Source organism: Aquarana catesbeiana, linkage group LG05 (genome assembly GCF_042186555.1).
Source record: "Aquarana catesbeiana isolate 2022-GZ linkage group LG05, ASM4218655v1, whole genome shotgun sequence".
NCBI lineage: Eukaryota > Metazoa > Chordata > Amphibia > Anura > Ranidae > Aquarana > Aquarana catesbeiana.
Window position 1 is genome coordinate 185,111,761 of NC_133328.1, and position 12,865 is coordinate 185,124,625.

The 12,865-nt window shown below is 41.4% G+C and overlaps 1 protein-coding gene across 1 annotated transcript in view; it reads right to left on the reverse strand.

Moving 5' to 3' along the window:
* The window catches only part of CDCP1 (CUB domain containing protein 1), a 174,410-nt gene that overhangs the window by 31,371 nt on the left and 130,174 nt on the right, over positions 1 to 12,865 (reverse strand). The window contains exons 7-8 of the mRNA XM_073630434.1: positions 11,916 to 12,284; positions 8,177 to 8,261 (exon numbers count right to left, since the gene is read on the reverse strand). Coding sequence (XP_073486535.1) covers positions 8,177 to 8,261; positions 11,916 to 12,284 — 454 coding nt within the window. The remainder of the gene's footprint in view (positions 1 to 8,176; positions 8,262 to 11,915; positions 12,285 to 12,865) is intronic.

Here is a 12,865-nt window from a genome sequence, read left to right on the forward strand (position 1 = left end):
CCAGAGTGCTCAGGACCTCAGACTGGGCCGAAGGTTTACCTTCCAACAAGACAATGACCCTAAGCACACAGCTAAAATAACGAAGTGGCGGCTTCACAACAACTCCGTGACTGTTCTTGAATGGCCCAGCCAGAGCCCTGACTTAAACCCAATTGAGCATCTCTGGAGAGACCTAAAAATGGCTGTCCACCAACGTTTACCATCCAACCTGACAGAACTGGAGAGGATCTGCAAGGAGAAATGGCAAAGGATCCCCAAATCCAGGTGTGAAAAACTTGTTGCATCTGTCCCAAAAAGATTCCTGGCTGTATTAGATCAAAAGGGTGCTTCTACTAAATACTGAGCAAAGGGTATGAATACTTAGGACCATGTGATATTTCAGTTTTTTTTAAAAAATTTGCAAAAATGTCAACAATTCTGCGTTTTTCTGTCAATATGGGGTGCTGTGTGTACATTAAATGAGGGAAAAAAAATTAACTTCCGATTGTGTGTACACAATTCCAACACACAATTCCACGCATGCTCGGAATCAAGCAGAAGAGCTGCACTGGCTATTGAACCTCATTTTTCTCGGCTCGTCATATGAGTTATCTGTCACCGCGTTCTTAACGTTCGGAATTTCCAACAAGATTTGTGTGACCGTGTGTATGCAAGACAAGTTTGAGCCAACATCTGTTGGAAAAAAAACATGGATTTTGTTGTCGGAATGTGCGACCGTGTGTACGCGGCATAACAGTTTAGGCAGTTGAGCAAGGGAATGTTTTCAGACTATGAAGACTTTGTTAACATTTAGAGTTCGGTCCTTAATGTATCCAGGCTATATGTATCTGTATGATATTACCATTTATCAAACCATTTTGCAAAACAAGCAGTTGAATCTGCAAATACTATGTTATACAGTCAATACTTTAATAAACTTGGAATGATAAAAAAAAAAAAAAAAAAAACAGAAAAAAAACACCACCACCCTTTTATTTTTACACTGTTCTTTAAAAAATAAAAAAATTGTGTCACTTTTATTTCTATTACAAGGAATGTAAACATCCCTTGTAATAGAAAAAAAGCATGGCAGGACCTCTTTAATGTGAGATCTGAGGTCAAAAAAGACCTCAGATCTCATATTTACACTAAAATGAAATTTAAAAAAAAAAAAAAAAAAAGTCTCTAAAAGCTATGGGCGGAAGCGACATTTCTGCCCTGCAATGGTATGGAGATGGGTGGGGGCTTCTTCCTTCACTCAGCTCCATACCACAGATGGGAGCAGACGGGATTGCCTCCGGTAATTGGCGGAGGGCACCAGAGCAGGGCAGGAGGGGGCAATAAAAGTGATCTTGCGGCAAATCCTCCACAGAGACCACTTTTTTCTGAAAGCGGACTGCCCGCTGAAGAAGAGGATACCAGGGTTACGGCAGCTAGCTGCTGCCATAACAGCGATATCCCTCTTCAAACAGCCGACTTATAACGAAGGCGGGCAGTCTGTAAGTTGTTAAGAGAGTGCTCCTAATCTCAGCTCGTTACCTGTATAGAAGACACTTGGGAGCCAGAAATCTTGCTGATTGGTAGGGGGTCAAATACTTATTTCACTCATTAACCGCTTGCCGACCAGCTCACGCAGATATACTGCGGCAGGTCGGCAGTGCTGTTTGAATTGCCGTACCTGTACGGCAGCTCATGCGAGTGCGGCGCTCTTGCTGCGAAGAGCGTGCCCGCGAGTTGGGCGGACACGATGTTCACTAGTGACCCGCGATCGCGGTGAGGAGAGGCAGAAAGAGAAACTGCAAACAAGGCGAATCCCTGTTCTGCCAGATCACATGACCGATCTACTGCTCCCAGTGATCAGGAACAGTGATCTCTGTCATGTCCCAGTGTGCCCACCCCCCCCTACAGTTAGAACATGCTGAGGGAACACAGTTAACCCCTTGATCGCCCCCTAGTGTTAACCCCTTCCCTGTCAGTGTCATTTTTACATTGATCAGTGCATTTTTATAGCACTGATCAATGTAATAATGTCACTGGTCCCCAAAAACTGTAATTTGGGGTCAGATTTGTCCGCCGCAATATAGCAGTCCCGTTTTACTAGTAAAAACAATAAAAGAAAATATAAGTCCCTAAATCTATCCCAGTTTTTCTTCTGGGTTCGTGAGCTTCGGCTGTTTAAGTGGCCAGCGCTGCGATGACGTCACTCCCGCATGCGCACGGCATACCGTGCCAGACCATTTAGCGTGCATGCGCCGGTGACGTCACAGGCTGCATCCAGTGTGAATATCTCCTAAACACCGCAAGTTTAGGAGATTTTCACTGTACCTACAGGTAAGCCTCATTATAGGCTTACCTGTAGGTACAAGATCATGAATTTACTTTACTATCACTTTAACCACTTAAGGACCGCCTCACGCCGATTTACGCCAGCAAGGCGGCACAGGCAGGCAGAATCACGTACATATACGTGATCTGCCTCCCGCGGGGGGGGGGTCCAATCGGACCCCCCCCCCCGGTGCCCGAGGCGGTCCTCTTTTTTCCCCCGGCGAAAGGAGGTGAGGGGGAGGCCATCCATTCGTGGCCCCCCCCTCGCGATCGCGCCGGCCAATCAGAACATTCCTTTGCTGCTGTATGCTAAACAGCAGCAAAGGAAATTATGTCATCTCTCCTCGGCTCGGTATTTTCCGTTCCGGCGCCGAGGAGAGAAGACATCAATGTGAGTGCACAAACACACACACAGTCAGTAGAACATGCCAGGCACACAAAACACCCCCGATCCCCCCCGATCACCCCCCCCCCCCCCCGTCACACTGACACCAAGCAGTTTTTTTTTTTCTGATTACTGCATGGTGTCAGTTTGTGACAGTTACTGTGTTAGGGCAGTTATTGTTAGCCCGGTTTAGGTCTAGGGTACCCCCCTATCCCCCCCTAATAAAGTTTTAACCCCTTGATCACCCCCTGTCGCCAGTGTCGCTAAGCGATCATTTTTCTGATCACTGTATTAGTGTCGCTGGTGACGCTAGTTTGGGAGGTAAATATTTAGGTTCGCCGTCAGCGTTTTATAGCGACTGGGACCCCCATACACTACCTAATAAATGTTTTAACCCCTTGATTGCCCCCTAGTTAACCCTTTCACCACTGATCACTGTATAAGTGTTACGGGTGACGCTGGTTAGTTCGTTTATTTTTTATAGTGTCAGGGCACCCGTCGTTTATTACCTAATAAAGGTTTAGCCCCCTGATCGCCCGGCGGTGATATGCATCGCCCCAGGCAGCGTCAGATTAGCGCCAGTACCGCTAACACCCACGCACGCAGCATACGCCTCCCTTAGTGGTATATTATCTGAACGCATCAATATCTGATCCGATCAGATCTATACTAGCGTCCCCAGCAGTTTAGGGTTCCCAAAAACGCAGTGTTAGCAGGATCAGCCCAGATACCTGCTAGCACCTGCGTTTTGCCCCTCCGCCCGGCACAGCCCAGCCCACCCAAGTGCAGTATCGATCGATCACTGTCACTTACAAAACACTAAACACATAACTGCAGCTTTCGCAGAGTCAGGCCTGATCCCTGCGATCGCTAACAGTTTTTTCTGATAGCGTTTTGGTGAACTGGCAAGCACCAGCCCCAGGCAGCGTCAGGTTAGCGACAGTACCGCTAACACCCACGCATGCACCGTACACCTCCCTTAATGGTATAGTATCTGATCCGATCAGATCTATACTAGCGTCCCCAGCAGTTTAGGGTTCCCAAAAACGCAGTGTTAGTGGGATCAGCCCAGATACCTGCTTGCCCCTCCGCCCGGCCCAGCCCAGCCCACCCAAGTGCAGTATCGATCGATCACTGTCACTTACAAAACACTAAACGTATAACTGCAGCGTTCGCAGAGTCAGGCCTGATCCCTGCGATCGCTAACAGTTTTTTTGGTAGCGTTTTGGTGAACTGGCAAGCACCAGCGGCCTAGTACACCCCGGTCGTAGTCAAACCAGCACTGCAGTAACACTTGGTGACGTGGCAAGTCCCATAAGTGCAGTTCAAACTGGTGAGGTGGCAAGCACAAGTAGTGTCCCGCTGCCACCAAGAAGAAGACAAACAGGCCCGTCGTGCCCATCATGCCCTTCCTGCTGCATTCGCCAATCCTAATTGGGAACCCACCACTTCTGCAGCGCCCGTACTTCCCCCATTCACATCCCCAACCAAATGCAGTTGGCTGCATGAGAGGCATTTTCTTTATGTCCTCCCGAGTACCCCTACCCAACGAACCCCCCCAAAAAAGATGTTGTGTCTGCAGCAAGCGCGGATATAGGCGTGACACCCGCTATTATTGTCCCTCCTGTCCTGACAATTCTGGTTTTTGCATTGGTGAATGTTTTGAACGCTACCATTCACTAGTTGAGTATTAGCGTAGGGTACAGCATTGCACAGACTAGGCACACTTTCACAGGGTCTCCCAAGATGCCATCGCATTTTGAGAGACCCGAACCTGGAACCGTTACAGTTATAAAAGTTAGTTACAAAAAAAGTGTAAAAAAAAAAAATATATCAAATAAAAAAAAATAGTTGTCGTTTTATTGCTTTCTCTCTCTCTATTCTCTCTCTCTATTGTTCTGCTCTTTTTTACTGTATTCTATTCTGCAATGTTTTATTGTTATTATGTTTTATCATGTTTGTTTTTCAGGTATGCAATTTTTTATACTTTACCGTTTACTGTGTTTTATTGTTAACCATTTTTTTGTCTTCAGGTACGCCATTCACGACTTTGAGTGGTTATACCAGAATGATACCTGCAGGTTTAGGTATCATCTTGGTATCACTCTTTTCAGCCAGCGGTCGGCTTTCATGTAAAAGCAATCCTAGTGGCTAATTAGCCTCTAGACTGCTTTTACAAGCCGTGGGAGGGAACGCCCCCCCCCCCCACCGTCTTCCGTGTTTCTCTGGCTCTCCTGTCTCAACAGGGAACCTGAGAATGCAGCCGGTGATTCAGCCAGCTGACCATAGAGCTGATCAGAGACCAGAGTGGCTCCAGACATCTCTATGGCCTAAGAAACAGGAAGCTACGAGCATTTCATGACTTAGATTTCGCCGGATATAAACAGCGCCATTGGGAAATTGGGAAAGCATTTTATCACACAGATCTTGGTGTGGTCAGATGCTCTGAGGGCAGAGGAGAGATCTAGGGTCTAATAGACCCCAATTTTTTCAAAAAAAGAGTACCTGTCACTACCTATTGCTATCATAGGGGATATTTACATTCCCTGAGATAACAATAAAAATGATTAAAAAAAAAAATGAATGGAACAGTTTAAAAATAAGATAAAAAAGCAAAAAAATAATAAAGAAAAAAAAAAAAAAAGCACCCCTGTCGCCCCCTGCTCTCGCGCTAAGGCGAACGCAAGCGGCGGTCTGTCGTCAAACGTAAACAGCAATTGCACCATGCATGTGAGGTATCACCGCGAAGGTCAGATCGAGGGCAGTAATTTTAGCAGTAGACCTCCTCTGTAAATCTAAAGTGGTAACCTGTAAAGGCTTTTAAAGGCTTTTAAAAAATGTATTTATTTTGTTGCCACTGCACGTTTGTGCGCAATTGTAAAGCATGTCATGTTTGGTATCCATGTACTCGGCCTAAGATCATCTTTTTTTATTTCATCAAACATTTGGGCAATATAGTGTGTTTTAGTGCATTAAAATTTAAAAAAGTGTGTTTTTACCCCAAAAAAATGCGTTTGAAAAATCGCTGCGCAAATACTGTGTGAAAAAAAAAATGAAACTCCCACCATTTTAATCTGTAGGGCATTTGCTTTAAAAAAATATATAATGTTTGGGGGTTCAAAGTAATTTTCTTGCAAAAAAAATAATTTTTTCATGTAAACAAAAAGTGTCAGAAAGGGATTTGTCTTCGAGTGGTTAGAAGAGTGGGTGATGTGTGACATAAGCTTCTAAATGTTGTGCATAAAATGCCAGGACAGTTCAAAACCCCCCCAAATGACCCCATTTTGGAAAGTAGACACCCCAAGCTATTTGCTGAAAGTCATGTCGAGTCCATGAAATATTTTATATTGTGACACAAGTTGCGGGAAAGAGACAATTTTTTTTTTTTTTTTGCACAAAGTTGTCACTAAATGATATATTGCTCAAACATGCCATGGGAATATGTGAAATTACACCCCAAAATACATTCTGCTGCTTCTCCTGAGTACGGGGATACCACATGTGTGAGACTTTTTGGGAGCCTAGCCGCGTACGGGACCCCGAAAACCAAGCACTGCCTTCAGGCTTTCTAAGGGCGTAAATTTTTTATTTCACTCTTCACTGCCTATCACAGTTTCGGAGGCCACGGAATGCCCAGGTGGCACAACCCCCCCCCCCCCCCCCAAATAACCCCATTTTGGAAAGTAGACACCCCAAGCTATTTGCTGAGAGGTATAGTGAGTATTTTGCAGACCTCACTTTTTGTCACAAAGTTTTGAAAATTGAAAAAAGAAAAAAAAAGTTTTTTCTTGTCTTTCTTCATTTTCAAAAACAAATGGGAGCTACAAAATACTCACCATGCCTCTCAGCAAATAGCTTTGGGTGTCTACTTTCAAAAATGGGGTCATTTGGGGGGGTTTTGTGCCACCTGGGCATTCCATGGCCTCCGAAACTGTGAGAGGCAGTGAAGAGTGAAATCAAAAATTTACACCCTTAGAAATCCTTAAGGCGGTGATTGGTTTTCGGGGTCCCGTACGCGGCTAGGCTCCCAAAAAGTCCCACACATGTGGTATCCCCATACTCAGGAGAAGCAGCTAAATGTATTTTGGGGTGCAATTCCACATAGGCCCATGGCCTGTGTGAGCAATATATCATTTAGTGACAACTTTTTGTAAATATTTTTTTTTTTTGTCATTATTCAATCACTTGGGACAAAAAAATAAATATTCAATGGGTTCAACATGCCTCTCAGCAATTTCCTTGGGGTGTCTACTTTCCAAAATGGGGTCATTTGGGGGGGTTTTGTACTGCCCTGCCATTTTAGCACCTCAAGAAATGACATAGGCAGTCATAAACTAAAAGCTGTGTAAATTCCAGAAAATGTACCCTAGTTTGTAGACGCTATAACTTTTGCGCAAACCAATAAATATACGCTTATTGACATTTTTTTTACCAAAGACATGTGGCCGAATACATTTTGGCCTAAATGTATGACTAAAATTGAGTTTATTGGATTTTTTTTATAACAAAAACTAGAAAATATTTTTTTTCAAAATTATCAGTCTTTTTCCGTTTATAGAGCAAAAAATAAAAACCGCAGAGGTGATCAAATACCATCAAAAGAAAGCTCTATTTGTGGGAAGAAAAGGACGCAAATTTCGTTTGGGTACAGCATTGCATGACTGCGCAATTAGCAGTTAAAGCGACGCAGTGCCAAATTGGAAAAAGACCTCTGGTCCTTAGGCAGCATAATGGTCCGGGGCTAAAGTGGTTAAACTTTACTGCAGTAAGCTGGTTTGGGAGGTGAATGCCAAGCCCTATAACGGCTTCACCTTCCAGAAAGTAAAACAGTTTTGACTCTGGTGGCAGATTAGGGGGTTATAGGAGGGTGCTATAGGCACTTTAAATAATCTGATTTTGGAAAATGTGGGGAAGGCTAAAATTCTCTAAGAGGTTTTTACTGCTGTCTGCATTCATTGGTGAAATTCCCTTTGCCTGCCAAAACAGGAGAGGAGATAAAATCTGAATGCGGAAAAACCCCTCCAACAACTTCTTTCACAGTTGTCACCAAGCATTACAGCTGCTCCAGTGGTAGATTTTCTCTCCAACACCCCCTTCTTGTGACAACTGGGACTTGTGGGTTTTTCCCGTCTCACATTCTGTCCCACTGACAACTAACATGTGGACCAAGGTTGTAACATTTTCCCAATCCACAGCTAAACATTTTGGCTGGCATTCCATATTGATGGAATGTGAAGAACAAAGAAACAGGGAGGGATACACCAACTTGCTGAGTGTTTAGTTGAATTAATGAAGTAATGAACAAATACATGAGTCAGGAAACAGGCATTGCTGGCAAATAGCAATTTGAAAGATGTTGCCACTTACCTGGTATAACAGGAAATTGTTTATTACAATAGTTTTAATGACATGCAAATAATACTCCAAAAGAAGTAGGATGAAATGGTAGCCAGAAAATGACCAATTCAACTCTGAGATAATACTTACCTCTTTTTCACACAGCAGACAGTTGTTACAACTACAACAACAACAACAGTTGCTGCACCGGCTGCAATGAGTGAGTACTTAACACCTGTGAAAATAAAAATAAAATATTATAGGTGAATGCGTTATTTCCAGTAAGAGGATCTTCCAATGGCTGTGTATTGTGTAAAACTGTTTTCTGTGATACATACTGGACAGGAAATAAAAGGAAGCTCCAACATTTAAAAAGATTGGACCATGTCCATGTATTAGACAAATTTGCCTTAATAGGTTATTATGGAAAGTGATAAGTGAGTTGGATCTATCTGTAACTTGACAAATACATTTCTGACATTACTGTGTAATATTTTTCAGAAAATCAAGTTTCCCTTGATTATTAAAAAGCAGTCCTAAAAGGGGAACTTATTTTGCTTTCTACCCCCTCATATCTTTTTTGCTGGGTTATGCTTGAGTAACCTGCTTACACACCCAGGGAAACCAGCTTTGTTTCTCCTGGAATTTGCCACTCTGCTGCATCGCGCCACCATCTACTTTCCGTAAATCTTTAGGAGCTGGCTGTCTCTTACTGGTTCTTGCAGCTAGCTCCCTGATGACATGCTGCTCAGTTCTTCCCCCTCCAGATGCTGGGTGCAAGCAGATGCCTCCTGCTATATCTGATGCAGATATCCCAGGGGACTGCTGAAGCAGGGCTGACCTCATTCTCGCCTACAAAGCACGGAGGTAGGAGAAAACAAAAATCCAGAACAAAAAAAGCGTTGGCTTTTCAAGTTTTCTGAGGGATCCCTTTTTTGCTATGGAGGTCCACCTCTAGATGTAGGACTACTTAGACCTGAAAGATGCACTAGTCTGACGCAGGCAGCATGTAGAATTTCATCAATATCCCCTCTAGGAGTTATCACTCAGACTGCACACTGTAGCTTTGGGACTAGTAAAAAAGATGGGATGCAGCAGAACTATCTAAAGCTTGCATTGATGGATGGAAAATGTACCAGTTCAGTGAGGATCAGCAGAACTTTGAGCCACCTATGGCCATTCCCGCTCAAGAGAAGTTGAGCTAATGATCATAGTAAAGGGGTATGGGGGATGAGTGTGAGACAATTATGACCCTACAAAAGGTACCATCCCATAATGAACACATACCATATTAGAACAGAATAAAGTGGGACTTTACATGTACCTTGCAAGGTCTAATGAAAATACAAACCATGGAAATTTATATAAAAAGTTAAACAAATCTTTATTCTATACATACACATAATTGGTTATAAAAAATGACAAAAGACTAATTAAAAACAGTTACTGTAAAGTTGTCCAGGGTGTTATGGCAACTGGAAAATCTGGATAGGTGGTCTACGCGTTTCGTGGGATAACCCACTTCATCAGGGCTTTGGATTATAGCACAAATTATCTATATACTGTAATAATATATAAAAACATTATTGGCCAAGAAATCCATATAGGAATCAGAAGCAAAAAATAATAAATAATGTATTCATTGTATATTTCAACAAGGTTAACAAACAATATCACATCTAATTTCCATCTTTTTTAATAAAAAGGATAAAAGGCTACTGACCGCATTCCAATAAAGCTTGTTGTATGTATCATGGCATCCCACACTATGCCACGATACATACAAGCTTTATTGGAATGTAGTCGGTAGGCTTATTACCCGTTTATTAAAAAAGATGGAAATTAGATGCAATAAGGTTTGTTAACCTTGTTGAAATATATGACTACATTATTTTTTTTTTGCTTCTGAATCCTATATGGATTTTTGTGGCAATAATGCGTTTATATATCATTACAGTATATAGATAATTTGTGCTATAATCCGAGGCCCTGATGAAGTGGGTTATCCCACGAAAAGCGCAGGCCACCTATCCGGATTTTCCAGTTGCGATAACACCCTGGACAACCATACTGTAACTGTTTTTATTTAGTCTTTTGTAATTTTTTATAACCAATTATGTGTATGTATAGAAAAAAGATTTGTTTATCTTTTAATACAAATTTCCATGGTTTGTGTTTTCATTAGACCTTGCAAGGCACATGTAAAATCCCAGTTTATTCTGTTCTAATGTGGTATATGATCTAATGATCAGCTTATTTCTAACAGAAATCTTAAACATTTTCTTCCGATCGGCACATGTAGCCAATTGGCTGCAGTGCTGATCAGAGTATTCTGACAACGGAGGAGTTCCCACTGTTCAAATACAATAGCAAAGTGGATGGGATTCCTCCATCCACCTCACTTTTGTGGATAGGGAATCCGTAACATCTATGGCCAGCCTAAGCCCACAATGTAAGCAATTAAGAACATAAGAAATGACTGTGTAGGTACCTAATTTACACGACTGCATTACCTCTGAGGCCAATATTTTTGTCTAGGAAGAAATTACTTAGCATGATGCATGCAGGTGTTAATAAAGTGATGATATTTATAGGGCTGCAACTAACGATTATTTTCATAATCGATTAGTTGGATGATTATTGTTTCGATTAATCGGTTAATAACCTTAAAAAAAAAGTGTGGTGTATAATTTAGTTAATATGTTAAAAAAAGGCAATTTATTCTTAAATATCTCTATGCAGTGATAAATATAAATAACCAACTATATGGTTAGAGAGCAAAATCTCTAATCCACTCTGAGAATAACAGACAGAAGAGATATACTGTATATACTATTAGAGGTTGAATCTGGTAAATATCATCAGACTCAGAAGAAAAAAGTTAAAGACTGTTTTGAAGATTTTCAAACAGAACTGTAATATATTATATGCTGGCCATACAAAAACAATGTCTTCCTTCAAAAAAAATTTTAATTTTAAAAATGTTAGTTTGACTTTTGAATCATTAGTAGGGTCAAATCAACGTTCGTTTTCCACCACAGTGACAGGAAAATTTAGAAATAATAGAAAACTGCTTGGTAAAAGAAATTTTCTGACAGTGTATGTATGTGGTTTTCGTTCAGAAATTACATTCATTTTAAAACAGAATGTTAAAAGCAAGTGAAAATTTCAAACAACATTCTTTCATTCAGCGAATGTACAAAGATTTTTCATTTGAATATTCTCGTCTGAAAATTGATCCATGTGGCCAGCATAAGGCTCAGTACACACCTATGCAGTTTGCTTTTGATCTGTTTCTACACTGCTTTTTGCTGTGCGTTAAGTACAGTATAGAGTGCCCCAATAGCAAGGTAAAGAAAACTCCTGCCTTTAGAACTACTCACATCCTGCCCAGGACTACATGTCCCATGAGGCATTCCTCCTCACACATTCACAAGTTCTCAGGCACTTACTGACATGTATGGATGATGTACAGAGCTGTATGTATGCTGCACTGTATTTCCTGATATGTAAACAAATAATGCATTCTGTATGCAGGCCAACTAATCGTCTGGCCGATTAATCGATTATGAAAATAGTAATCGATTCATTTCATAATCGATTAGTTGTTTCAGCCCTAGATATTTATGGGCTGAGTAGAAAGAAAATGTAGGACATTAGTTAAGATATCTAAAATTTTGCTTTAATTCATGACTAATCTTGAGCTGCAGTAGTGTTTATGTAGCAGCCACCTTAGTAACATACAAGAAGTCATGTAAAGGGTAAGAAAAACACAATAAATTTTGCTTCATTTAATAAAAAAGTTTACCATCTGGAACACGTCTCGATACAACTGCAGGAAAAGCAAATGAGTATAAACTGGATCTCACAAGCCCTTATTACATCTCACCTGTGGTAAATGGACTTAAGGTAACGGACAGTTGTAGTTGAAGTTTCTTTGTAGCAGTCCACGGTTTGCAATTGGAGATGTTTACCCAAAATGAAGAATACAAGTCAAGGGGACCTGGTAGCTGCTGCTCATCTCTCTGTACTATGCCGGGTCCATAGTCTTTCTCCTCCTTTACACTGACATATGCCCGGCCCATTTCACAAGATACATCTAATTTATCATTTCCAAACGTCAGTCGGCCGAACTGTTTACTGGGTACTTTTATATTCCACGAAAGAGAAACATAATCTGGGAGCCCAAGGTCCCAGTTTGGAGTCTGAATATAAATAGTTTCTCCAGGTTTCGGAGATGCTGTGAATATACACTCCTCTGTAAAAGAAAAAACAGCCACATTTTTTGGAAAAATGCACATCTAAACAATCCAGTACTTTTAAATATAGGTACAATTGCAAATAGGTTTCCAAGTACTGACACAGATTTTCCAGTGTCTTAAAATTTCTAAGTGGGACAATTTTAACAATTTATGATTATACTGCGATTTATGGTAGATATACTGTATACTACTGTTTATTACAGTATCATAACAAAAAAGTCATATGCCTAGCAGGTAACAGCACAGTTTCAGTACGGTATGAAGACAAGATAAATAAACTGTAAGCATTACTAACATCTATGGAATATACCAATATAGACTAGGCAAAAAGTTAACTAATGATATCACAGAAAAAGAAGTATGCTTTGCAGCTCCCATTGTCTGATGGAAACCTCCTGCTGTGTCATTTGGTAAAGGGTCACCACTGTGATGCCACACTCAAGTTCTCTAAAGCAGGGACTGGCAGAGCTCCGAACCACGTACAGGCAGGCTGAATGTACCCAAGATGGTCAATCAATCAACTTGGATGCAACCAGCATGTCAAATTTTGCATGTGATTTTTGCCAGCAGCTATAGC